Below are 26,982 nucleotides of genomic sequence, written 5' to 3' on the forward strand. Positions count from 1 at the left end.
TGCCTGTTCTTTCATATCTTGTGTGTCAGTGGTATGCCTCCAGGTATCTCATTGAGGCCTAATGCAATCAGAGATTTCATTAAGTGGGGCTTGAGTTGATGAAAAAAAAAAAGCCTTTTTTTTTTTCCTGGCAGGAAATTAACGTAATATTTATATAGCATTTTATTACATCTTCACAACATCACCTGATGACATCTTTATTTCTGTCTTTATTTAATAGATGAAATGGAAGCTCACGGAGGGTCAAGATATTCCACATAGCAAGTGGCCAAGCTGGATGAACTGGAAACCAGATTTTACAAAACCAAATGCATCTCTAGGAAAAGAGAGTTTTTCCATTTCGGTAAAATTAGTGACTACCTTTGTGAAGAGGGCCACAATATTCTTTGATTTCTCTTTCAGGAGGTCAATAAAGTAAAATCTGGAGAAACAAGGGTAAATCATTTTGACTGACTTTTTTTTTTTTTTTTTAGAGACAGAGACAGAGAGTCAGAGAGAGGGATAGACAGGGACAGACAGACAGGATCAGAGAGATGAGAAGCATCAATCATTAGTTTTTCGTTGCGCGTTGCAACACCTTAGTTGTTCATTGATTGCTTTCTCATATGTGCCTTGACTGCGGGCCTTCAGCAGACTGAGTAACCCCTTGCTCGAGCCAGCAGCCTTGGGCTCAAGCCGGTGAGCTTTTGCTCAAACCAGATGAGCCCGCGCTTAAGCTGGCAACCTCGGGGTCTCGAACTTGGATCTTCCGCATCCCAGTCCGACGCTGTATCCACTGCGCCACCACCTGGTCAGGCTTGACTGACTTTTTAAACTGTAGAATTCCTAGGCCTTAAAAAAGACTACGATTCCCAGTATGCCACGAGGTACCGTCAGGAAGACTACGCCTCCCAGCATGCTGTATTTTGGAACTCTCAGTCCCAGAATGCAACTCTCGCCCTTGCTTCTAGAGGGCCGTCGAGCCTACAGTTCCCAGCATGCAGCAGCGTAGTCCCCAATTTTTGGCGCCTCGCCGGACCCTGCTTCGGAAAGACATTTTCGATTCTACAGGGAGAGTTCTGGAGTCACGGGCTACTTTGGGTCACGTGTCTGTGAGGCAATTCTTGCCCGTTGGCACTGTCCAGACGAAATCTCGAAGGAATGGGTTGGGACCAAGGCCTGGCTTCGCTCAGGCGGGGTTTCAGGCAGCCCCAACGGGGTCCTCCTGGGGCCTTCCTCCCTTTGAACAGCAGTGGCGGGCGGGCTCTCTGTCTCCCGCACCCCTCCAAGTAGGGGCCGTACTCACCATGGCCACGGTTGTAGGTCGGCATTGCGCCGGGGGCTCGCGGAACATCTTGTGGCGCGTGAGTGGTGCGCTCGCTGCTGTGTGCGCTTGGCGGCTACTGGGGTCCGGTAGGGCGGACGGGCGCTGACCGCGCGTGCGCGCTGGGCGGGGGAGGGGCCGACTGGCATGGAGCGTGGGGACCGCGCGGGGAAGGGACCCTCTTAGGGGGCGCTTATTACAGGGTTGTGAGGGCTGTCCGGGGTGGAAATTGATTACCGGGCGGGAGCATTGTGCCAGGGAAAGCTGGGTACGGGGTGTGTGCTTGCGGGACAGCCTGAGTGCAAACTTGTTACGGAATAAGAGGCGTCAAGACTGGAAGCTGGTCAGAGTGGGAGGGCTGACCTACCTGGGAATTTGGGCAGGGAATTGGGGAAGAAGGTGTGCAGGGTGCTGTACCTAGTGAAAAAATAACTTGTGGGTCACTTTGGATTAGAAGTGCGAAGAATTAGAAAGAATGTGACTGCATAGCGTTAGCAGAGACTGGGTTTGGGGACTGTGTAAGCAGGAAAGATACTCTTTGTTAAGTGGAATGTGTGCTCTGTGGGCCTGAGATGAGAAGATACTTCCTGTGGAAGTTGAGTCAACAGTTCTGCGTCCATTCTGTGCAGGGCAAAGAGAGATAGGCGTAATACCCCTTTTAGGCTACTTCACCGATAAAACCATCTACCGTGTATCCCCAGCTAAATACTTTTGACTCTTTAAGTCTTACATATTTTTTATCAACCATGTTTTCAATCACTGATGTTTTGTAGATTGTGTTTCACAATGTGGCTGCAGTTTTTCCCTGTTTTCCATTTTCCTTTTTCCCATTGACACTGCCTTCTTTTAGACACCGTAATCTTAGCTTGGGCGATTGGACTGCCTACTGTCCCGGTCTTGTCCCCTCTGATCCTTCTTCATTGTAGCCATGTTACAAACACAAGGGTGTTTTACTTTCCAAAATATAAATCCAGTTGTCACTTTCATGCTTAAAACCCCACAGTATTTAGTTTGTTTTTGCATTCACCTATTCAACAGTAGATTTTATGCTTTATATTGATATATATAGTAGGCTCTGGTGATTCAGACATGAATACCATGTGTCAATTGCCCAATACAAGAATATCTAATAATTGTGAACACAGTTATAGTATACTGGTCCTGTCAGGTTCCAGTCCAGGACCCCTTATCAAAACCTCAATTACTCAGGAAAAACTTAAGTGATTTGGCTCTAGGGCAGTTCCCGTAGCTCTCCTCCCATCACTTATCCAAACATTCTGCTGCTTAGTGATCAACCATCACCCCGTCCTGGGGTTCCCCTTCAAGGCTAACCTCCTGGCTAGTCTTTTTTTTTTTTTTTTTTTTGCATTTTTCTGAAGCTGGAAACAGGGAGAGACAGTCAGACAGACTCCCGCATGCGCCCGACCGGGATCCACCCGGCATGCCCACCATGGGGCGATGCTCTGCCCACCAGGGGACGATGCTCTGCCCATCCTGGGCGTCACCATGTTGCGACCAGAGCCACTCTAGCGCCTGAGGCAGAGGCCACAGAGCCATCCCCAGCGCCCGGGCCATCTTTGCTCCAATGGAGCCTTGGCTGCGGGAGGGGAAGAGAGAGACAGAGAGGAAAGCGCGGTGGAGGGGTGGAGAAGCAAATGGGCACTTCTCCTGTGTGCCCTGGCCGGGAATCGAACCCGGGTCCTCCGCACGCTAGGCCGACGCTCTACCGCTGAGCCAACCGGCCAGGGCCCTGGCTAGTCTTGCTCACTAATCCTATAAAGGTTTGAATCCCCAGTCACTCGGGGCTGATGCTACTAGAGTCTTAGCCCATCTGTTCACAGATGTATAAATAAATTTCTTGTAAAACTCATTAGGCCTAGTGCATCCCTCCTTTGGCGATCTAACAGTTTCTATAAAATGTATACACCTTTTTGATATTGATATATCTATCAATTAACCTAGAGAGATAAGTATAAGTTGCTGTAAAATACAGTTGTAAAACTTAGAAGACAGGCCCTGGCTGGTTGGCTCAGCGGTAGAGCATCGGCCCGTGTGTGGGGGTCCTGGATTTGATTTCTGGTCAGGGCACACAGGAGAAGCAACCATATGCTTCTCCGCCCTTCCTCCTCTCCTTTCTCTCTGTCTTTCTCTTCCCTTCCCACAGGCAAGGCTCCATGGGTAACTTTGGAGCAAAGTTACCCCAGCGCTGAGGATGGCTCCATGGCCTCTACCTCAGGCACTAGAATGGCTCTGGTTGCAGTGGAGCAACACCCCAGAGGGGCTGAGCATCGCCCCCTGGTGGGCATGCCGGGTGGATCCCTGCCGGGTGGATCTCGGTCCAGTGCATGCTGGAGTCTGTCTGTCTGCCTACCCCCCCACACTTGTAACTTCGGAAAAATACAAAAAAATAAAATCTTAGAAGACAGCCTCTCCACCCCCGTATTTACTTTGGCATCTGACTCTCAACTAATACAACCTTCAGTTCACTGATATTGCAAGATTCTGTAGTATATAAATTAAAGTTGCTAATAGTAATAACCATTGAGGTTTATATATATATACTTTCATGGACTGTAATCTGGGTGTAAATATTAGTGGTTAACATCCTATATGAAAAGGTAAGATTTGCATAACTGAAATAGTTTAACTGACTTCATGATTGAGTGATTTTGTTAATTTTGTTTGTTACAGGTTTTGGGCTGGAGGATAGTTGCAAGTATTGTCTGGTCAGTGCTGTTTCTACCCGTCTGTACCACAGTATTTATAATCTTCAGCAGCATTGATATATTTCATCCTGTACAATGGCTGTCTGGTAAGTGATACTCAGTATGGGGAAACAAATTTAAAGGACCTATTTCTCAACATAAAAGTTGCATTATGTTTCAAATTTATTTTTAACTACTGCTTATATTGACATGTCAAAACATTCACTTTGAGGTAATCTTAGGGCGTTAACTTAAACTGCCTTTTCATTATATAATAAAAAGATTAGTAAACCTGTCAAAGACTTCATTATCACATGAACAAAAAATTATTAGAAGACCACAAACATGAAAACTTAATTTTTGTCTCTTTAAAAAATTTTTAAATTTATTTAGAAAATTAAATTTAACAGGGTGACATTGATCAATGAGAATATATAGATTGTCTCTCTTTTTTAAATTTTTTAATTTTTCTGAAGTGAGAAGCAGGGAGATAGAGAGACAGACTCCTGCATGCACCTGACCAGGATCCACCTAGCATGCCCACTAAGGGGCGATGCTCTGCCCATGTGGGGCATTGCTCCGTTGAAGCTGGAGCCATTCTAGCACCTGAGACAGAGACCATGGAGCCATCCTCAGCTCCTGGGCCAACTTTGCTCCAATGATAGAGAGAAAGGAGAGGGGGAAGGGTGGAGAAGCAGATGGGTCTTCTCCTGTGTGCCCTGACTGGGAATCGAACCCAGGACTTCCATAGGCTGGGCGGACACTCTACCACTGAGCCAATTGGCTAGGGCCTCCTTTTTTTTTTTTTTTTTTTTTTTTTTTTTTTTTTTGCATTTTTCTGAAGCTGGAAACAGGGAGAGACAGTCAGACAGACTCCCGCATGCGCCCGACCGGGATCCACCCGGCACGCCCACCAGGGGCGATGCTCTGCCCATCCTGGGGGTCGCCATGTTGCAACCAGAGCCACTCTAGCGCCTGAGGCAGAGGCCACAGAGCCATCCCCAGCGCCCGGGCCATCTTTGCTCCAATGGAGCCTTGGCTGCAGGAGGGGAAGAGAGAGACAGAGAGGAAGGTGCGGCGGAGGGGTGGAGAAGCAAATGGGCGCTTCTCCTGTGTGCCCTGGCCAGGAATCGAACCCGGGTCCTCCGCACACTAGGCCGACGCTCTACCGCTGAGCCAACCGGCCAGGGCCGGCCAGGGCCTCCTTTTATTTTGACTGCTTTATTGAGATTGTCTTTTTGGAAAACTGTTTATCTGTTTAAGACTTGTAGATGGAAAATGTGAGATATCTCTTTTGAAAACCTGTCTAAAATTAAGAATAATTTATATTATGACTAATAAGAAAGATGAGAAGAGAGAAAAGGAGGAAAGAGTTAAAGACTGAGGAACATAGAGTGGAATTCAAGGATTGATGAGGAGCTACCAATTATTGCTATAAACCGTGTGCCAGGCACAATGCTAAGCACATTAAGTATATTACCTCTTAGTCTTTCTACAACCCTGTATAATAAAGAGGTGTTAACTCTATAAGTGAGGAAACTGAGACTCAGGTTCAAATATTTGGAGACATATAGCTCGTGAATAACTGAACCAGGATTTGAACATTGTTCTCTGATTTCAAAGCCCATATTTTTCACAATGCCACACTAGAATTAAAAAAAATTAAAACAGAGAGATGTTGCCAGACTAGGTTTTGAAATCTAAAGTCTTGCCAAAGGCCGAGAAACACAAATACTCTTTTTTTAAATTCAAATTTTTATTTTAGAGAGACTGGAAGAGGTTGGAGAGAGAGAGGAAGGACAAAGATAAGAAGCATCAACTCATCGTTGCTTCATTTTAGTTCATTGATTGTTTCTTGTATGTGCCTTGACTAGGAGGCTCAGGCTGAGCTAGTGACCTCGGGCTTCAAGCCAGTGCCCTTTGGGCTAAAGCCAGTGAACTTTGGGCTCAAGCCAGCAATCTTGGGATCACATCACTGATCCATTGCCCAAGCCGGCGACCTCATACTCAAGTTGATGAGCTCGTGTTCAAGTTGGTGATCTTGGGCCTGACCAGGCGGTGGTGCAGTGGATGGAGCATCAGACTGGGACTCAGAGAACCCAGGTTTGAAACCACAAAGTCTCTGGCTTGAGCGTGGGATCATAGACACGATCCCGTGGTCGCTGGCTTGAGCCCAAAGGTTGCTGGCTTGAGCCCAAGGTTGCTGGCTTGAGAACAAGGGGTCACTTACTCTGCTGTAGCCCCACCCCCAGTCAAGGCACATATGAGAAAGCAATCAAACAACTAAGGTGTGTCAATGTAGAATTGATATTTCTCATCTCTTTCTCTTCCTGTCTGTCCCTTTCTGTCCTCTCTCTGTCTCTCTGTCTCTGTCATCAAAAAAAAAAAAAAAAAAAAGCTGGTGACCTTGGGGTTTCGAGCTGTGGATCTCAGCATTCTCAGTTGATGCTGTATCCACTGTGACACCCTAGTCAGCCAGAAGCAAAAATACTCTTGAAATACTTTTTATATCTTCTCAACAAGAATAACAATAAATTTCTTATGCTTTGGAAACAGGGAAATGTGTTGTTAATTTAATTTTTCAGAAGAAAATGCCAATTTTTAAGAAGTTCAAAGCTTTACTTTGTGGCCTTTGGAGATATTATTGCTAGCGAATTAAAGTCATGTTAAGTTTCTGTTGAGACATATCAATCACTTCTTAGATGAAATGAAGCCATAAACCAGTGCAGGGATGGCAGGCATTTCTGTAACTACCGCATTTCCCCATGTATAAGATGCACCTTAGTTTTGGGGCCCAAAAATTGAAAAAAAAAATGTATTACGTATAAAGCTGTTGAACTCAGGTTTTATTTATCATAAAATTCGTACAACAACTCATCACTGTCAAAACTCCCATCCATGAGCTTGTCCTCATCTGTGTCTGATGATGAATCACTGTCCTCATATATTGTCTCGTCCTCAATTCCATCTATGGTGTTTGAAATGCCACAACCACTGTATAAGACACACCCAGTTTTTAGACTCCAAATTTTTCAAAAAAGGGTGCGTCTAATACATGGGGAAATATGGTACTTTGCAAGAATCTGCATCTCTTAAAGACATTTATATTTTTTAAATTTATTTATTCATTTTAAAGGGTAGAGAGAGAGAGAGAGAAGTGCATCTCTCATTGATCCTTTGATCTTGGCTGTCTAGTCACAATCTCAGGATATTCAGTATTGTAATCTAGAGCTATTACCAACTGTTTAGAAATGGCACTTAAGATAAAAACATTTTGCCACTTCTTTAATCCTAGTAACACTTTCTCCAGTTTCATAGAATTGATTTATGCCATTTTGCCCCTCAAATGTTACTTGTCCTCTTCAACTTTTGCTTCACAAAGTCTTTCTAGAGAAGTTGTATTTTTTTTTTTTTTTTTTACAGAGACAGACAGAGAGAGGGATAGATAGGGACAGACAGACAGGAACGGAGAGAGATGAGAAGCGTCAATCATTAGGTTTTCGTTGCGGCTCCTTAGTTGTTCATTGATTGCTTTCTCATATGTGCCTTGACTAGGGGCTATAGCAGACCAAGTGACCCCTTGCTCAAGCCAGTGACCTTGGGCCCAAGCTGATGAGCCTTGCTCAAACCAGACAAGCCTGCGCTCAAACTAGCGACCTTGGGGTCTCGAACCTGGGCCCTCCACATCCCAGTCCGATGCTCTATCCCCTGCGCCACCGCCTGGTCAGGCGAGAAGTTGTATTCTTTCCTTACTTATTTTCAGTCACATGAATTGGTTCTTTCTTTTAGCTCAGTTCAGTGCTTGGGTTTAATTGTGGATACTTAATAACTTTTTTATTAGTTTTAGTCAGTGAATTATACTTTTTTTTTTGTATTTTTCTGAAGTTGGAAACGGGGAGGCAGTCAGACAGACTCCCGCATGCGCCCGACTGGGATCCACCTGGCATGCCCACCAGGGGGCGATGCTCTGCCCATCTGGGGCATTGCTCTGTTGCAACCAGAGCAATTCTAGCACCTGAGGCAGAGGCCACATAACCATCCTCAGCGTCTGGGCCAATTTTGCTCCAATAGAGCCTTGGCTGTGGGAGGGAAAGAGAGAGACGGAGAGGAAGGAGAGGGGGAGGGGTGGAGAAGCAGATGGGCACTTCTCCTGTGTGTCCTGGCTGGGAATCAAACCCAGGACTCCTGCACGCCAGGCCGATGCTCTACCACTGAGCCAACTGGCCAGGGCTTGAATTATACTTTTTAAAAATAGTTGGTTTTATTACTGTTAGTCTATTCAGCAAATATATGTCTTTGCTTTTTAAATTTATTTATTTATTTATTTATTTTTTTACAGAGACAGAGAGATTGAGTCAGAGAGAGGGATAGATAGGGACAGACAGACAGGAATGGAGAGAGATGAGAAGCATCAATTATCAGTTTTTCGTTGCGCATTGTGACACCTTAATTGTTCATTGATTGCTTTCTCATATGTGCCTTGACTGCGGGCCTTCAGCAGACCTAGTAACCCCTTGCTCGAGCCAGCGACCTTGGGTCCAAGTTGGTGAGCTTTTGCTCAAACCAGATGAGCCCGCGCTCAAGCTGACGACCTCGGGATCTCGAATCTGGGTCCTCTGCATCCCAGTCCGACGTTCTATCCACTGTGTCACTGTCTGGTCAGGCTGCTTTTTAAATTTCTTTTGTTTATGTTTTTAGGGATAATACATATTTTATTTATTTTTTATTTTTTTTGTGAGAGGAGGGGAGACAGAGACAGACTCCCACATGCGCCCTGACTGGGATCTCCTAGCCCACTAGCGGGTGATGCTCTGTTGCAACTGGAGCCATTTTTTTTAAGTGCCTGAGGCAGAGGCCATGGAGCCATCCTCAGCGTCTGGGGCCATCTTGCTGTAATTGAGCCATGGTTGCAGGAGGGGAGGAGGGGAGAAAAAGAGAGAGAGAGAGAGAGAGAGAAGCGAGAAAAGCGAGAGGGGGAAAGGTGGAGAAGCAGATGGGCACTTCTACTGTGTGCCCTGACTGAGAATCAAACCTGGGACTTCCACACGCTCGACTGACGCTCTACCACTGAGCAAGCCGGCCTGGGCCAATACATACATACCGTATTTTAAAGTTTGCCATATTTTTGAAGTGGATTATTGATTGTTGAACTACTATAAAATGTGAATGTATTAGTATTTCACAGGGATATCCTGACTTTTGGTTTTTAATTCAACTAACAGATGATTTGTGGGGACAATTTTATTTTTTAAGAAGAAATCTGAAAAATATTTACATTTTAAAAAGCAACTTTGTTGGTATATTAGTAGATGTGGTATTTCTGTTTCACATGATGAAATATGTTTGCATATTGTAGTATTTTGTCTCATGTTAACTTTTGGGTTCTCTGAAAGAAATTCTAGTACAATTTTAAAGAACCCAGAGCTTGGTCCAAATAACTCACATTATAATTCTTGAATGGATGTCTTATAGAACCTGTCTACAGTGTATGAGGACATTCTTAAAGAAAAGATAACTTTTAAAATTAAAGTGGTGATTCAAACCCCTTTTCTGCTGCAGTATACTGAGTATGACTGCCTGACTGAATGATCTTTACTCATTCCTCTCTCTTGTGTTTTAGATTCTCTCAGTGATCTATGTAGTTCCTGTATAATCTTTTACCTTCTGCTGCTGTCAGTGGTAATAATAATAATAAGTATTTTCAATGTGGAGTTCTATGCAGGTGAGTTTTCAAAGGTTAATTATCTTAAAATAATCTTTTAATTTTTAAATTTTATTTAGAAAATTAACTTTGACAGGGTGACATTGATCAATAAGAGTACATCAGTTTCAGGTAAAATAATCTTAAGAATTTATTTTATTAAGGACAAACTCAATGTGTTTTGTATATGAATGTGTATAACAGGCTGTATTTTATGTCAAAGTTTTATAAATGTTATGCAATCATATGCTTTGATCGTTGTATCTTAAAATTTGGGTGATGGTTTTTAAAAAATATTTAGACCTTTTAGGAAAAATATCAATGATTCGACTTAAGAGATCACTAGACTAGTCAAATTCATAAAGACGGAAAGTAGAGAGATGGTTGCCAGGGGTTTTGGGGAGGAGGGTTTTAGAAATTGTTTAATGGGGACGGAGTTTCAGTTGGGGAAAATGGGAAAGTGGGAAGATGGATGATGGATGATGGTGATGTTTGCACAACGGTGTGAATGTACTTATGCCACAGAACTGTACATACACTTAAAAATTGTTAAAGCAATAAACTCTAAGTATATTTTACCATCATAAAAAATTCAGATCTCTTAATGGTTCACAGCTGATGTTCAAGTTGTGATTCATTAGATGTATTATAAAATAATGCTTTTATAGGGTAGGGGATTTCTTGGATCTTTCTCAAATATAAAAGTATAATCCTAAGATTTTCCCCAAAATTAAAAAATACTATGTTTTGCCTTGGGAGAATCACCAGCTAAATTCCAGAGCATTATCTTTTCTTAGTTCCTCATCTCACTCTTCTGTATCTTTCAGATTCCTTGAGTTTCTTCTTAAAGTACAATAAGAAGATTTTTCTGAGGCTTCTGGTTTTGACTGCAGCATCATTATTCTTTTTAGCTCATCCACAGTTTCTTGTTAGATATGGTATAAAATTTCAAATCCTACTTTGGAGGTTACAGTACACACCCTTTTTCTTTGCTTCCCGAATCTCACTACTTGTTGACGGGTGTTTTTTCTGTCCTGACCGTATACAGGACCCCTTGACTTGCAGCACGCGTTCTTTCACACTGTCCTTTGTGGGCTTCTCTGGTGGGGAGGGAAAGGTGACAGCACCCTCTTCCCCAGAGCGTGAGGCCGCTGAGTTCCCGGCACACCTAATTGCCCACCTCCCACGTCTTCTTCACTTGGAGTGTATTAAAGCAGTACGCCTACATAGGTAGATCGGGGAACCCTGGAATAACTTTCGGTGGTCAACATCTTCACCTCAGACCCATTCTCACCTCCCCCAGCTCACTTCTAGAAAACATTTTTGCATTATCATAAAGGTATTAGATATCCCGTACAAACTTTTGTATTCAGTATTGTCGATACTTACCTAGTTTGTGGTTTATTTTTCACACGTGGACTGTATATTGCTAATTTCAAATGCTGAAGTAAAGGTAACTTGCTGGGGGCAAGCACTGTTTTTAAAAGTTATTTAGTTTTTTTGTGGCATTTAGGAGAGTGCCAGGGTAGGCACTATTTGAACTATCAGGAAATTTAAAAAGAAATGAAAAATATTACCATACTGTCTTTAGATTTCATCTCCAGATTCTTTGATTTTGTGTGTATGTGTATCCCTTTGTATTTAATCTTCTCTCAAACTATTTTAACTTAGAGTTTTATTTTAACTTAGAGTTTTTGACTAGAAACTTTTCTGTGCTGTATTTTACGTTGGCTCTGGGTTTCTTCCTTCCCTTTGGAGTATTTGTACAAGGATGAGAGGGAATTGTTTCAGTTCTCTGACGTCATAGGCTGCAGATTGTAAAGCCACCGTAATGGTTTTGTTCTCTTTTCAGTTGTGCCTTCCATCCCCTGCTCCAGACTGGCGCTAATAGGGAAGATCATTCATCCTCAGCAGCTCATGCACTCGTTTGTTCATGCCGCAATGGGGATGATGGTGGCGTGGTGTGCTGCGGTGATGGCCAAGGGCCGGTACAGTTTTCTTGTGGTTCCCTGCACAGGCACTGAGAGGTAATAGTAAATGTTTGCTTTTTTTCCTGAGGAATCTTGTTTAGTTACTAAGCCAAAAATGGCTTGTAGAGTTTAATAGTTTTTGGACATTTTTAGCTTTCTAGACTTCTATAGGAGGTGCTTTGTTACATACATCAAATGTTCTTGATGTTTTATGTTTTCACTTCAACAATTTTTAGACCCATTTATTCTATGCACAGTGTTATACTAAATGCTGTTGGATTTATAAGAATGATTCACACATAGACTCTAAACTCCTTGAGAGTTGAGAACAATAGGGCAATTAAGACATGGACACAGCCTGACCAGGCGGTTGCGCAGTGGATAGAGTGTCGGACTGGGATGTGGAGGACCCAGGTTCGAGACCCTGAGGTCACCAGCTTGAGTGCAGGCTCATCTAGTTCGAGCAAAAAAAAAAAAAAAGCTCACCAGCTTGGACCCAAGGTCGCTGGCTCGAGCAAGGGGTTACTTGGTCTGCTGTAGCCCCACGGTCAAGGCATATATGAGAAAGCAGTCAATGAACAACTAAGGTGTCAAAACAAAAAACTGATGATTAATGCTTCTCATCTCTCTCTTCCTGTCTGTCTGTCCCTATCTATCCCTCTCTCTGACTCTCTCTCTGTCTCTGTAAAAAAAAAAAAAAAAAAAAAAAAAAAAAAGACATGGACACAAATGGATGTAATAGAGAAATAGGAATGTGTGAGAAATTGGTTGTACTAAAAAGAAAGTGAGATGTGCGGAGTTCAGAAAGCAGGGAGGTGGCATAACTCATAGATGAGGTAGCATTTTTTTTCTTATGAATGTGTTTTCAGTGAGGTGTAGGGGATGGGTTGGGATGGGAAATACCCCACTAGGGAAATGTGCATTCTGACCTTCCTGGAATAGTTTCTAGAATTTTTTCTTGGAGCTGCTGCTCTTGTTGCCAGCAGCTTCTTTAGCTCCGTTGCTGACTGGCTCGTCCCTTGAAGAGTAAGTCCCTTTTTTTTGGATACACTTCTGTTACTGCCTTTTCAGGACCACTAACTGGTACATCTCTGGGGAAAGATTTCTTTTGGGAAGATTTCCACAGCCAGCTATTTCTTCAGGATCACGACTAGCCAGCTTCTCCTTGGAAAAAGGTTTTTCTTGGGTTTGGAGAAAGCAGAGACAGATGGGTCTTCTGTTTCATTCTCCTGAGGAGTCAAGGAGGTGGTGTTTACATTGGAGTTTGAAGGAAGGGTATTATGGGAAGAATGGAGAAAAAAATTATTTATTCTTAAATCTTCATTGATTTTAGAGAGAGAGAAGAAGGGAGATAGAAACATTGATTTGTTGTTCCACCCATCCATGTGCTGATTGTTTCTTGTGTGTGCCCTGACCAGGGATTAAATTCACAACCTTGGCACATTAGGATGGTGCTCTAATCAACTGAGCTACCCGGCCAGGGCAAGAAAAAAAATTTTATTTTATTTATTTTTTTACAGAGACAGAGAGAGAGTCAGAGAGAGGGATAGACAGGGACAGACAGACAGGAACAGAGAGATGAGAAGCATCAATCATTAGTTTTTCATTGCGCATTGCAACACCTTAATTGTTCATTGATTGCCTTCTTTTTTTTTTTTTTTTTTTTTTTTGTATTTTTCTGAAGCTAGAAACGGGGAGAGACAGTCAGACAGACTCCCGCATGCGCCCGACCAGTATCCACCCGGCACGCCCACCAGGGGGCGATGCTCTGCCCCCCCGGGGCGTCGCTCTGCCGCGACCAGAGCCACTCTAGCGCCTGGGTTAGAGGCCAAGGAGCCATCCCCAGCGCCCGGGCCATCTTTGCTCCAGTGGAGCCTTGGCTGCGGGAGGGGAAGAGAGAGACAGAGAGGAAGGAGGGGGTGGGGGGTGGAGAAGCAAATGGGCGCTTCTCCTGTGTGCCCTGGCCGGGAATCGAACCCGGGTCCCCCGCACGCCAGGCCGATGCTTTACCGCTGAGCCAACCGGCCAGGGCCTGATTGCCTTCTCATACGTGCCTTGACTGTGGGCCTTCAGCAGACCAAGTAACCCCTTGCTCGAGCCAGCGACCTTGGGTTCAAACTGGTGAGCTTTTGCTCAAACCAGATGAGCCTGCGCTCAAGCTGGCGACCTCGGGGTCTCGAACCTGGGTCTTCCACATCCTAGTCCGAGGCTCTATCCACTGCGCCACCGCCTGGTCAGGCAAAAAAAAATTTTAATGCTTATAACTACCCCTCCAGTAAAATGCTTTCATTGAAATTTATACAGTTCTTGAACACATGGCATTGATAAAAATTGCTGTTGATATTGTGACTTTAAAAATCAGAAAAGATAACTAAAAGAATTTTTTTTTTAGTTAGAGGGACAGAGAGAGGGTACAGATAGGGACAGACAAGCAGGAAGGGAGAGAGATGAGAAGCATCAGTTCTTCATTGCAGCACCTTCATTGCAGTTGTTCATTGATTGCTTTCTCATATGTGCCTTGACTGGGGGCTGCAGCCAAGCCAGTGACCCCTTGCTCAAGCCAGTAACCTTGGGCTTCAAGCCAGCACAGCACGAGGCCCTGTGCTCAAGCCAGCGACCTTGGGGTTTTGAACCTGGATCGTTTGTGTCCCATGCCGATGCTTTATCCACTGCACCACGACCTGGTCAGGCAATCATTTTCTTTTAATATTTTTTAAATTTTATTAATTTTTAGAGAGGAGAGAGGGGAGAGAGAAAGAGAAAGAGGAGGGAGAAGCAGGAAGCATCAACTAACAGTAGTTGCTTCCTGTTTCTGCCTTGACCAGGCAAGCCTAGGGTTTTGAACAGGCAACCTCAGCATTCAGATCGATGCTGAAGTAATCTTCATTTCCCTATTCTCCACTGATTTAAAATGATCCTGAGTACTACTGAGTATTTGATTTCCTTTTGTGCCCCAGTTACTATCATATAAAGCAGTGTTCTTTTTCTAATGGCTATACATTCTTTAGTGAAAAGGGTCCCTATGGGGGACTGCCCTGTTATGAGTTTACACAGAAAAGCCAAGAATTGTGACATCTCTATTAGGTGTATATAGTTGTTTCTAGTTCCTCTTTGTCCAAGTGCAGTTGACCAGTTTGTAAGTGACATTGCTTACCATTATGAGACATACTCTTACTCTTTTCAGATTTCCAGAGTGCAGAGCTAGAGAGATAGCTAATGGTCAAATTCTCATGTATCAGGGAAAATGGTTTTGTTAATCTTTTGCCTACACTCACCTAAAACCAACCTTTTTGTTAGAATTTAGGGCATTTCTTAAGCAATTAAGTTAAAGTTTTGCCTTTAATAGATATTAAGCCTAAAACAGTGATATGTGTCCTGGCTTGTTGAATTAATAACCTAATATTTTTCCTTTAGCTTAGATGGCCCTGCTGCACAAACCTGCTTAAATGAGTATCACCTTTTTTTCCTACTGGCTGGAGCATTTATGGGTTATAGCTATAGCCTCCTGTATTTTATTAACAACATGAACTATCTTCCATTTCCCATTATACAGGTAAGCTATCATTTGAACATTACCTTATGTCAGAATTTGGCAGAGTTAAAATTGTCTTGGTGTATGTGTATATAACTAGCCTCATCTGATTAATTCAAGGTATGATCAGTAAAACTTAGGACTGAAACCTTAGATCCTCAAAATGCCGTTTGGAGAGGAGAAGTTTGTTTTCATGAGACTTTAGCATATGTTTGAGAGCTGTAGCCACCTTTCCTGCAGCCACTCTCAGAATACCACTTTGCTCCACTCTTTCCCTCCCTGCTAGGTAGTGGCAGTTGCTGTGACCTAGCAGGGCTGGGGGAGGATGAGGATGACATTCATGCAAAGTACCTCTGTGCAACTGCCAGCTTCTTTTTGAACCTAAGAACTTCATGAGCGTGAGGATGTGCAAGTAAGTATAGAATATGTCAGTTACTGTCTCCAGTCTTTTTCAGAACAAGGCATGCTGTGTATAAATAAAACAATTTCTATTGGTTTGATTGGGATAGTTTTAACTGTCTTTCAGTTAGGTTTTTAAAGTCTCCTGATTGGGTAGGAGCTGTCTCTGGAACTCAGAACCACCTCCTGTGGCAGGAGAGTGATTGCTTGGGATTTCTCCCTCTGGCATCATGGCTGTCCCAGCCTGTTCCCATGACTTTCTGACTGTGCTGTTACTCACTTCATTCCCACTCTGGCAGGCTGAGGACTGGGCTTTGGAGCACAAATACAGACCCAGCCTCTTCCCCCTAGAATCTCTGTGTTGAGAAAGGAGGGATGTGTCAGAGTACGAAGTATGTGAGTGTGGTGGATTAAGGTACTCTTGGTTTAAGTAAACTTTTCACATGCCCATTGTGTCCATGAGAACAATCTGATGAAAGTACACATCCATCAAGGAGACATATCTCACAGAAAAGGATCTGGCCCTTACTTCCCTGTAGTCTGTGAGTATATGAAGATAAGATCCTGTTTAGAAATTCTTTACATCTCTTGACGATGAATTAAAAATAGAATATCAGCTTTGCCACCTTAGTTTCACAAGGAGAACTCCAAAATTTTGTACAGAAAAATTCATGGTAAATTATCTTCGATCCAAACTTAATTAAGAAGATAGAGAATGAAAAATAAAAGTGATAAGAGACAAATGAGACACCCCAAAATCCATTGCTTCTCTGTGGGCCTCATTTGAAAGTGATCATTTATTTAATATCACATACAATAGTATGAACATAGGAGCAGTCTAATAATTGACACTGCTAATAAATTATTTTTACTATGTAATGTCATATTTGTTAAGTTTGACTATTAACATTTTTATAATTTCTTATGATAAAATTTTTTTTTATAAATTTTTTATTACTCTTAATGGGGTGACATCAATAAATCAGGGTACATATATTCAAAGAAAACATGTCCAGGTTATCTTGTCATTCAGTTATGTTGCATACCCATCACCCAAAGTCAGATTGTCCTCTGTCACCTTCTATCTAGTTTTCTTTGTGCCCCTCCCCTTTATGATAAAATTTTAAACTTATTCTTATATCCAGAATTTTATTCTCTGATGGTAATATTTAGTTAGCTTTGGTGTCAGATTCAGCTTTGGCAGAATGTTGATTTTTAACATTTGGTCAATCAGGATTTGGCCAAAATATGAGGGTATCTTATAACTGGGAATATACAATAGTATTGGGTCTGCCCAGCTGAGTGCTGTTCTCCAGAAGGTGGGTGGTGGGTGCAGTGGTTTTATTGGGTGGGTACAATGCAGTAAGGTAGGATTTTGGGAAGAGTAGTTGAAATACGGATTTTTGTGCATGGGTACATAGTTTTTCACCCCTCAAGTTTGTAACTGTCTTTGTTTGCCTAGCTGGGTAGTTTGGCCTACCGAGAAGACTAAGGGGAAAGGGGGCACCATAGCCTACTTTCTTTCACTAGTCCTAAGAGCATGGCACACAGTTTATGACCTTTCCTTATGCATTTTTAGTTGCTGAAGCAAGCAGAATTGATTGCTAGGAAATTGCGAACTTGATGTGAGAAATCAGGCCTGTTCCTTACTTTTCTTTTCTTTTTTTTTTTTTTTTGTATTTTTCTGAAGCTGGAAATGGGGAGGCAGACAGACTTCCGCATGCGCCCGACTGGGATCCACCTGGCATGCCCACCAGGGGGCGATGCTCTGCCCATCTGGGGCATCGCTCTCTTGCAACCAGAGCCACTCTAGCGCCTGAGGCAGAGGCCAAGGAGCCATCCTCAGCATCTGGGCCAACTTTGCTCTGATGGAGCCTCGGCTGTGGGAGGGGAAGAGAGAGACAGAGAGGAAGGAGAGGGGGAGGGGTGGAGAAGCAGATGGGCGCTTCTCCTGTGTGTGCCCTGGCCGGAAATCGAACCCAAGACTCCTGCACGCCAGGCCAACACTCTACTGCTGAGCCAACCGGCCAGGGCCACTTTTCTTTTTTTTTAATAGCTAAGTTGACCAGAGAATGTTAGAACTTAAAAAAATTTTTTTATAAGCAATAACAAGCATTTTAGTAATAATTATTATTATTATACTTATTTTTGGTATTGCCTTTCAGCCACCTTCCCAAGAGTATAGTGGTATTTTTATTATAAACTATTCAAGTACAGTAAAGTGCAAGTTCCCTTTTCTTTGCTACTCAGTGACCAGTCTCTGTCCTTGCCTCAGAGATAGTGACTGGTTTAGTATATATTCTTCCAGAGTCCATACTGTACATTTATACATATATGTATCTATAACATTATTTATTTTGTAAGGTGGAGTTTTCATAGTTCTATATTGTATATATTATTCAGTAACTTTGTTTTTCATGTAAAAATATGAAAAATTAGATCTTTTTAAAAAACTTAATTTTAACCAATTTGCATTACCCCATTAGATTTTTTTTCAGCATTAGCATGGAATAGAGGACAAAGGAGTGGATGCATATACCAAGATGGGCTTGGCAAGCTCTAGGCCAGGGGTTGGGAACCTATAGCTCACGAGCCAGATGTGGCTCTTGATGGCTGCATCTGGCTCACAGACAAATCTTTTTTTTTTTGGTGTGTGTGTTTTTCTGAAGCTGGAAACGGGGAGGCAGTCAGACTCCAGCATGCGCCCGACTGGGGTCCGCCCGGCATGCCCACCAGGGGGCGATGCTCTGCCCATCTGGGGCGTCGCTCTGTCGCTACCAGAGCCACTCTAGTGCCTGGGGCAGAGGCCAACGAGCCATCCCCAGTGCCTGGACCATCTTTTGCTCCAGTGGAGCCTCGGCTGCGGGAGGGGAAGAGAGAGAGAGAGGAAGGAGAGAGGGAGGGGTGGAGAAGCAGATGGCGTTTCTCCTGTGTGCCCTGGCCGGGAATCGAACCTGGGACTTCCGCACACCAGGCCAACGCTCTACCATTGATTGAGCCAACCGGCCAGGGCTCAGACAAATCTTTAATAAAAGAAATAATGTTAAAAATATAAAACATTCTCATGTATTATAATTCATTCATTTCCTACTGCTCATGTTCATGGTTGTGGGTGGCTGGAGCCAATCACAGCTGTCTTCCGGGACAACACCAAATTTTTATTGGATAATGCTTAATGTACACAGGTTGTTGTATGGCTCTCATGGAATTACATTTTAAAATATGTGGCGTTCATGGCTCTCTTAGCCAAAAAGGTTCCCAACCCCTGCTGTAGGCCAACGAGACCGAAAGTATTGAATAAGATAAGGTTGATAGAGTCTAGCACATAGCAGATATTCAGTAAAGAGTAGCTCATAGCCAGACCACAGACAAAACTCAACAGGAAATTGAAAAACACTAATTTGGGAACAAGAGTATAGTTATTCTCTGCATATCTGCTGAAATTTCTATTTTCTTCCCTAGCCTCTCTGTACCCTGTAAGTAATGGTTAAAGCAAGAGCTGCAATAGGAATAGTACAGAAACTATGCAGGGTTTTTTTGGTGGGGTCAAGGGGAGAAGGTGTAACAACCTGGGCTGCACAGAATAATGCAATTCCACATCTTACAGTTGGAAAGAATTTGAATAAGCTAGTGTATTTAGAGCTGTTTAGTGACCAAATATTCATAGGGGCTGCTTTTTGGGGTTTTTTTGGGTTTTTTTTTTTTTTTTTTTGCATTTTTCTGAAGCTGGAAACGGGGAGGCAGTCAGACAGACTCCTGCATGCACCCGACTGGGATCCACCCGGCATGCCCACCAGGGGGCAATGCTTTGCCCACCTGGGGCGTCGCTCTGTTGCATCCAGAGCCATCCTGGTGCCTGAGGCAGAGGCCACAGAGCCATCCTCAGCGCCCAGACCAACTTTACTCCAATGGAGCCTCTGCTGCAGGAGGGGAAGAAAGACAGAAAGGACGGAGAGGGGGAAGGGTGGAGAAGCAGATGGGCGCTTCTCCTGTGTGCCCTGGCCGGGAATTGAACTCGGGTCTCCTGCACGCCAGACCTACACTCTGCCACTGAGCCAACCGGCCAGGGCTGGAGCTGCTTTTTGTAAGATGCTGTAGGACTCTGCAGACATGGTATGAAGGTGTAACTTCCACCTAAGTACCATAGTTTCTGAAGTTCCTTAAAGAAGGATTGGCCTGAATATTATAATAAGCACAAAATATATGTATTCTTTTATATTGATAAGAAAATAAGCACAAAAAAAGGCCAGAATTTGGAAAGATCATCTTTTATTCATTAGGTTTCCTTAGATTCTTTTCAATAATTAAAAATTTTTTTTCATTGGCATTTTAGGCCCAGGAATGGGAGAGGAGCAAACAACTTCTTGTTTCATAAAAGTACAGTGTCGGCCCTGGCCGGTTGGCTCAGTGGTAGAGCATCGGCCTGGCGTGTGGGAGTCCTGGGTTCGATTCCCGGCCAGGGCACACAGGAGAAGTGCCCATCTGCTTCTCCACCCCTCCCCCTCTCCTTCCTCTCTATCTCTCTCTTCCCCTCCTGCAGCCGAGGCTCCATTGGAGCAAAAGATGGCCCGGGCGCTGAGGATGACTCTGTGGCCTCTGCCTCAGGTGCTAGAATGGCTCTGGTTGCGGCAGAGCGACGCCCCAGAGGGGCAGAGCATCACTCCCTGGTGGGCGCGCCGGGTGGATCCTGGTTGGGCGCATGTGGAAGTCTGTCTGACTGCCTCCCTGTTTCCCACTTCAGAAAAAGAAAAAAAGAAAAAAAAAAAACTGTCTTCAGGAAAAGTTTCATATTTTTTCTTGATTCTTAACCTCCTTAGCTGGGGCAGCCTACTTATCTTACAGATAGAGAGGACTTGCTCAGTGTTGTACAGAAAGAGGAGAGCACTAGAACTCAGGTCTCCTGATTCCTAGGCTAGTGTTATCACTGCTTGCTTTTATTAAGATAATAACATTTTAAAAAATGTAGTGTAGGTCCTGGCTGGTTGGTTCAGTGGTAGAGCGTCGGCCTGGCGTGCAGGAGTCCTGGGTTCGATTCCCTGCCAGGGCACACAGGAGAAGCGCCCATCTGCTTCTCCACCCCTCCCCCTCTCCTTCCTCTCTGTCTCTCTCTTCCCCTCCCACAGCCGAGGCTCCATTGGAGCAAAGTTTGCCCAGGTGCTGAGGATGGTTCTGTGGCCTCTGCCTCAGGTGCTAGAATGGCTCTGATTGTGGCAGAGCGACGCCCCAGAGGGGCAGAGCATCGCCCCCTGGTGGGCATGCTGGGTGGATCCCGGTCGGGTGCATGCGGGAGTCTGTCTGACTGCCTCCCCGTTTCCGGCTTCAGAAAAGTACAAAAAATATAAATAAATAAATAAAATAAAAATATAGTGTAGAGGCAGTATACATTATTTTTATTTTTTATTTTTTATTTTTACAGAGAAAGAGTCAGAGAGAGGGATAGATAGGGACAGACAGACAGGAACGGAGAGAGATGAGAAGCATCAATCATTAGTTTTTCGTTGTGACACCTTAGTTGTTCATTGATTGCTTTCTCATACGTGCCTTGACCGCAGGCCTTCAAAAGACTTGAGAAACCCCTTGCTTGAGCCAGTGACCTTGGGCTCAAGTTGGTGAGCTTTTTGCTCAAACCAGATGAGCCCGCACTCAAGCTGGCGACCTCAGGGTCTCGAACCTGGGTTTTCCACATCCCAGTCTGATGCTCTATCCCCTGCGCCACCGCCCAGTCAGGCAGCATACATTTTTAAGATTGATGGCTCTGAAGCTAGCCTACCTGGAATTAAAAATCTCAGGTTTTCATTTTGCTAGTTGGTAATAGTGGTTAAGTTGTGTAACCTCTCTGTGCCTCCTTGGTTTTCTCTTCTGTAAATTGAGTATAATAGAACCTCCTTCATAAGGTACTTTGAAGTTTAAATGGATTAATGTAAGTGAAGTGCTTAGAATAATACCTGATATGTGGTAAGTGCCCAAAGAATGTTAGCAGCTATTATTATTATTTTGCTTTTTGTACGTTTTTGTGTATGTGTTTTTCTGAAGTGAGAATCAAGGAGGCAGAGAGACAGACTCCTGCCTGTGCCTGACTGGAATCCACCTGGCATGCCCACCAGGGAGCAATGCTCTGCACATCTGGGGCGTTGCTTCATTGCAGCTGGAGCCGTTCTAGCACCTGAGGCAGATGCCATGGAGCCATCCTCAGAGCCCGGGCCAACTTTGCTCCAGTGGAGCCTTGGCTGCAAGAGGGGAAGAGAGAGATAGAGAGAAAGGAGAAGGAGAAGGTTGGAGAAGCAGATGGGCACTTCTGTGTGCCATGGCTGGGAATTGAATCCGGGACTTCCATACACTGCGCTGATGCTCTACTACTAAGCCAACCAGCCAGGGCCTGTACTTTTTAAAAAATCTCCACAGTCCTTAGTATAAGTACAGGTTGATACTAATTTTCTCATTTCTGATTTTATATGAGTGAGATGTTATATAATATAAGGTCTACCGGAAAGTTCTGTCTGTTTTTGGAATAAAACAAAATACAAATTTTTCTTACCGTTAAAAAACTTTATTAAATAATATAATTGCCATTATTATTAATGATTTCTTGCCAGCGTGAGGGCAATTTGTATATTCCATTTTTGAAAAATGTTTTATCTTTTGATGCGAAAAATTGAACCAGTGCTTGTTTGATATCTTCTTCATTTTTGAATTTTTTGCCCTTCTAAAAATTTTGTAAGGACAAAAGCAAGTGATAGCCAGAGGGTGCTAAGTTCGGGGAATATGGTGGATGCGACAGACATGCTTCTGTGGCATTTCTTTCTTGTTGAAATTCGTAAAAATTACAGTGGCGTAAATGAACTGTATCAGTAGCCATGGGTACACTATCGCTTCACACATAAGACTAATGTGAATCAACTTTGTTTTAGTTAATTTGATACGTCAATATGTATACATTAAGTGATAAAAATAGAGAGGCACACATGTGCCAAATATGTGCTTACGTGTCGAAATTTGTGATAGAAACGGACAGAACTTTCTGGTAGACCTTATATGAACATTAAATATGTTAACATCCAATATAGTTGTTATTTTGCTTCTAGAATGATTTTGTCTTTTATGCAATGATTATAGTTTTATGTGTGGACTATTAGAGTTGTATGCTTGCTTTAGAATAAACTAGAACCTCTGTTTGGGTGTGCTGTTTGATTCTGTTTTTTTTTTCCCCACAGCAATACAAGTTCTTGCGCTTTAGGAGATCTTTTCTCCTACTAGTTAAACACAGTTGTATGGAATCACTGTTCCTGATTAGAAATTTCTGCATTGTGTATTATTTTCTTGGTAAGAATTTATGCTTTTTGATAGTGTATGTGTTAGTTCATAGCTGAGAAAAAATGTCAGTTACAGTCATTCTTTTTGTTTTTGTTTTTGTTTTTGTTTTTTGTATTTTTTCTGAAGTGAGAAGTGGGGAGGCAGAGAGACAGACTCCCCCATGTATCTGACCGGGATCTACCCGGCATTTCTACTAGGGGATGATGCTCTGCCCATCTGGGGCTTGCTCCGTTGCAACCGGAGCCATCCTCAGCGCCCAGGCCAACTTAGCTCCGATGGATTCTTGGCTATGGGAGGGAAAGAGAGAGACAAAGAGAAAGGAGAGGGGGAAGAGTGTAGAAGCAGATGGGTGCTTCTCCTGTGTGTCCCGGTTGGGAATCGAACCTGGGACTTTCACACACTGGGCTGACGCTCTACTGCTGAGCTAGCTGGCCAGGGCACAGAGTTATTCTTGATTGTTTTTTTATGTTTACTATATTTGTATCTGTGTGATTAGCCCAACTGATTTCATTGGTTAGATTGTCAAAGAGTAATTAAGGGAAAATATACTATAGTTGCATCACTTGAGTTGTTCACTGATTGCTTCTCTTAAGTGCCTTGACTCCAGGGCTCAGGCTGAGCCAGTAACTCCACACTTAAGCCGGTGATTTTGGGGTTTGGAACCTGGGACCTCAGGGTCTCAGGTTAATACTCTATTTACTGTGCCACCACCAGTCGGGCTGTTGTCTGCTTTTTGCAGTTGTAGTTTTTATAATCCATTTTTCTACATAGTTTTCAAAACTGTCATTCTAATGTTAATACTTCATTGTATTACCCTACCACAATCAGCCTGGTTGTTCTTTCATACGGGCTTACCTCGTTTTACTGTGCTTCACTTTATTACACTTCACAGATGTTACATTTTTTACAAATTAAAGGCAAGATCCTTCAGCAAAATGATTACAACTTGCTTTATTGCAGTATTCTGGAATACCACAATATCCGTGAGGTATGCCTGTAGTTGTACTTTGGGCTGACATAGGAACCATGTCAGCATTTCCATGCTCAGCTATTTCTTTCATTTCTTTCAAATTTAATTTCCAGTGTTACCACTTTTCATTTTTTTGTTGTGCTTTGGTCTTTTTTGGCCAGTTTCCTCTTTCACTTATTCTTTTTTGTAAATGTTATGTGGGTTTACCATGGGAGACAAGGAGACAACACACTACATGCTTTGTTGTCTGTGCCTGAACTGAAGAACTGATGTGAGTGACCAGTCACCAACAGACTTTGAAAGAAGAGATGTGATTGGTCATAGGTCATGGTGTGCATTCATTATCTACATGCTGATTTGTGTACTGAAAAGCTAGAAGAGCTATAATGAGTTGCTCACAGTTAGTATGCTATGGCAACTGAACTTTGAATAGTGTTGTTGGGGACTGGTTTTAGTAACTAAACCATGGTAAGCGAAATATGTACATGTAGGAACTGCAAAGCAAGGATTGTTTGTACTGTATTTAGAAATTTACTCTTTTTTTCTTGCCCATTCCTAATCAAACAATCTAGCATTTAGACAGAAGTCTTGGTATCTATTTGGATGTTTCATCAACCTCATATTTGAAAGCATGATTAAGGTTTGCTTTTATAACTTCTTGTTCATAGCTTTCTATTATTTTCCCCTCAGGTCATATTCCCAAAGCTTGGATTAGCACTGCTATGGACCTTCACATAGATGAGTAAGTGCTCTATGAAAAGTTTAATTTTAACTCTTTTAGATGTTTTCATCCTTTTAGATGTTTGTTTCTTTCCAGATGTTTTGTTTGGTTCAGTCTTTAAGATTTTTAAGAATTATGTTCATTTTTGAATACACATCATTTAAAATTCCAATGATGTATAAGAAGGTATGCGTGAAGAAGATTCCCATGCCTGACCGGGTGGTGGTGCAGTGGATAGAGTGTCGGACTGGGATGCCAAGGACCCAGGTCTGAGACCCTGGGTCACCAGCTTGAGTGCGGGCTCATCCGGTTTGAGCAAAAGCTTACCAGCTTGGACCCAAGGTCGCTGGCTCGAGCAAGAGGTTACTCAGTCTGCTGAAGGCCCGTGGTCAAGGCACATATGAGAAAGCAATCAATGAACAACTAAGGTGTCACAATGCGCAATGAAAAACTAATAATTGATGCTTCTCATCTCTCCGTTTCTGTCTGTCTCTGTTAAAAAAAAAAAAGATTCCTTGCCCTCATCTCCAGTCACCTAGTTACTGTCCCGAGAAGTAAGCAATAATTCATTTCTTGTTGGATAAAGCTTTTATATTATATAAGAGTAGATAGACTTCGAGTTGTGTGGTATGCGTGTCCTTGTTTTTCTCCTTAATAATCATTCTATGGTATGTTGTACTAGACAACCGCAATGCTCTTCAATACTGTGTCAGTATTCAATTTTGCCTGTGAGGAAACCAAAATTGCGGAGGGTCACGTAGCCAGTTGACGGTCATAAGTGGCAATCAGGTATATTGTTCTAGTTATTTCCCATGCATTTTACACATAGATAATCTTTCTTTCTCAGATAAATGTAAATTTCTGTATTAATGTTTTCTTTTAATTGTTAATTATTTTACTGTAAGATATCATGAATGGATATCACTAGTATCAGTTTTGGGGAGTGAGAATATTGGCATAAATGGGTGTTTATGAGCTATTATTGTTTCTACCGTGTAGATTTCAATTCCTAACTTTGAAAAGTTTGTAGGTAAAATTTAGTTTTGTCTTCTGCTTCATTGCTAGCTATGAAACCAAATGCATGGGTCATTTATTATGTTAGTCCATATTTTAAAACTGGTCAGATGGAAAGAGAAAAAAATAATGATATTTAATAGAAATTTAACATAATACGTTTTTCTCCTTTCACTTAAAAAATATTTTGTTTGTATGTGTGTGGTAGTCTGTCCTTAATGTATGCCAGGTCTCAGTAAATGTTTACTTAGAAGCTGAAAATGACTCAAGTAAATGTCAAGTACTATGCTGGGCTCTCCTACTATAAGGTGTTTTAAATCTCATCATAGCCCTAAGAGGTAATATAAAAAGATTATGCCTCCATTATATGGATGAAGAGACTGAGAGTGTCTTGAGTCTAGAGATTTATGTAATCTCAACACATAAACAGTTAAAGGTTCCAATCCTATTTTTACTGGTGTGATTATAGGGTTGTGATGACTTTGCTGATTGATCTATTCAAGGTTTTGGTGAGATAGTATTCATTTTGTTTAACATTCTAATGGAGTTTCTTAAATTACTTTAAAAGTAAAGATTGTTATATTTAGTTAGTACTATGTCCTTTTTAGCTACTATAAAACTGTCAATGAGGTATAGAGGTAGAGCTGAAATGTGGTCCAGGAGAGGTACAAGTTATGTTGAATGATTAAAAAAAAATTTTATTGATTGATTTTAGAGAGAGGAGAAAGAGAGAAAGGCAGGGGGAGGAGCAGGAAACATCAACTCATAGGTGCTTCTCGTATGTGCCTTGACTGGACAAGTCCAGGGTTTCCAACCAGCGACCTCAGCATTCCGGGTTGGTACTTCATCTACTGAGCCACCACAGGCTAGGCTATTGAATGATTTTTAAGTATCAACTACAAAGCAACTATCAAAATTTTACCCAACATCTAGGGGTTGGCTTATTTTTCAGGCATAGTAAGTAGCCGTAAAGGTTTCGGACACAAGAAACTGAGGGCTAGTTTAGGTCTGCTCTTCCCTCTAGGCTCCCTTTATGTTCCCGTTACAGGTATTAGGGCAAGAACTTCATAGGGTACAAAATGATAGGAGTCTATTACTATTATTTTTACAAATGGGATTTATTTGTTTCTCAATGTTGAGCCCCAGATCTGTTAAATGCTTAGATTTTATTTTTCCCATAGGATTAAATAGTAATTTCTGCTTTCATAGGCAATTTCATAAGTCTCTTGATACTGTGAGTGGCCTCTTGAATCTCTCATTACTCTACCATGTCTGGTTATGTGGCGTGTTTCTCCTGACAAGTTGGTACAACTCATGGATACTCTTCAAAATCTATGCCACAGAGGTTAGTACTGA

The 26,982-nt window shown here is 42.6% G+C and overlaps 1 protein-coding gene across 1 annotated transcript in view; it reads left to right on the top strand.

The window, feature by feature from the left end:
• Positions 1-1,018: 1,018 nt before the first annotated feature.
• The window catches only part of NDC1 (NDC1 transmembrane nucleoporin), a 64,424-nt gene continuing 38,460 nt past the window's right edge, over positions 1,019-26,982 (top strand). The window contains exons 1-8 of the mRNA XM_066269144.1: positions 1,019-1,343; positions 3,995-4,115; positions 9,629-9,730; positions 11,562-11,736; positions 15,094-15,232; positions 22,822-22,930; positions 24,582-24,633; positions 26,836-26,971. Coding sequence (XP_066125241.1) covers positions 1,287-1,343; positions 3,995-4,115; positions 9,629-9,730; positions 11,562-11,736; positions 15,094-15,232; positions 22,822-22,930; positions 24,582-24,633; positions 26,836-26,971 — 891 coding nt within the window. The 5' untranslated portion in view covers positions 1,019-1,286. The remainder of the gene's footprint in view (positions 1,344-3,994; positions 4,116-9,628; positions 9,731-11,561; positions 11,737-15,093; positions 15,233-22,821; positions 22,931-24,581; positions 24,634-26,835; positions 26,972-26,982) is intronic.

The sequence above is a fragment of the Saccopteryx bilineata genome, chromosome 3 (assembly GCF_036850765.1).
Source record: "Saccopteryx bilineata isolate mSacBil1 chromosome 3, mSacBil1_pri_phased_curated, whole genome shotgun sequence".
NCBI classification, from domain to species: Eukaryota; Metazoa; Chordata; class Mammalia; order Chiroptera; family Emballonuridae; genus Saccopteryx; species Saccopteryx bilineata.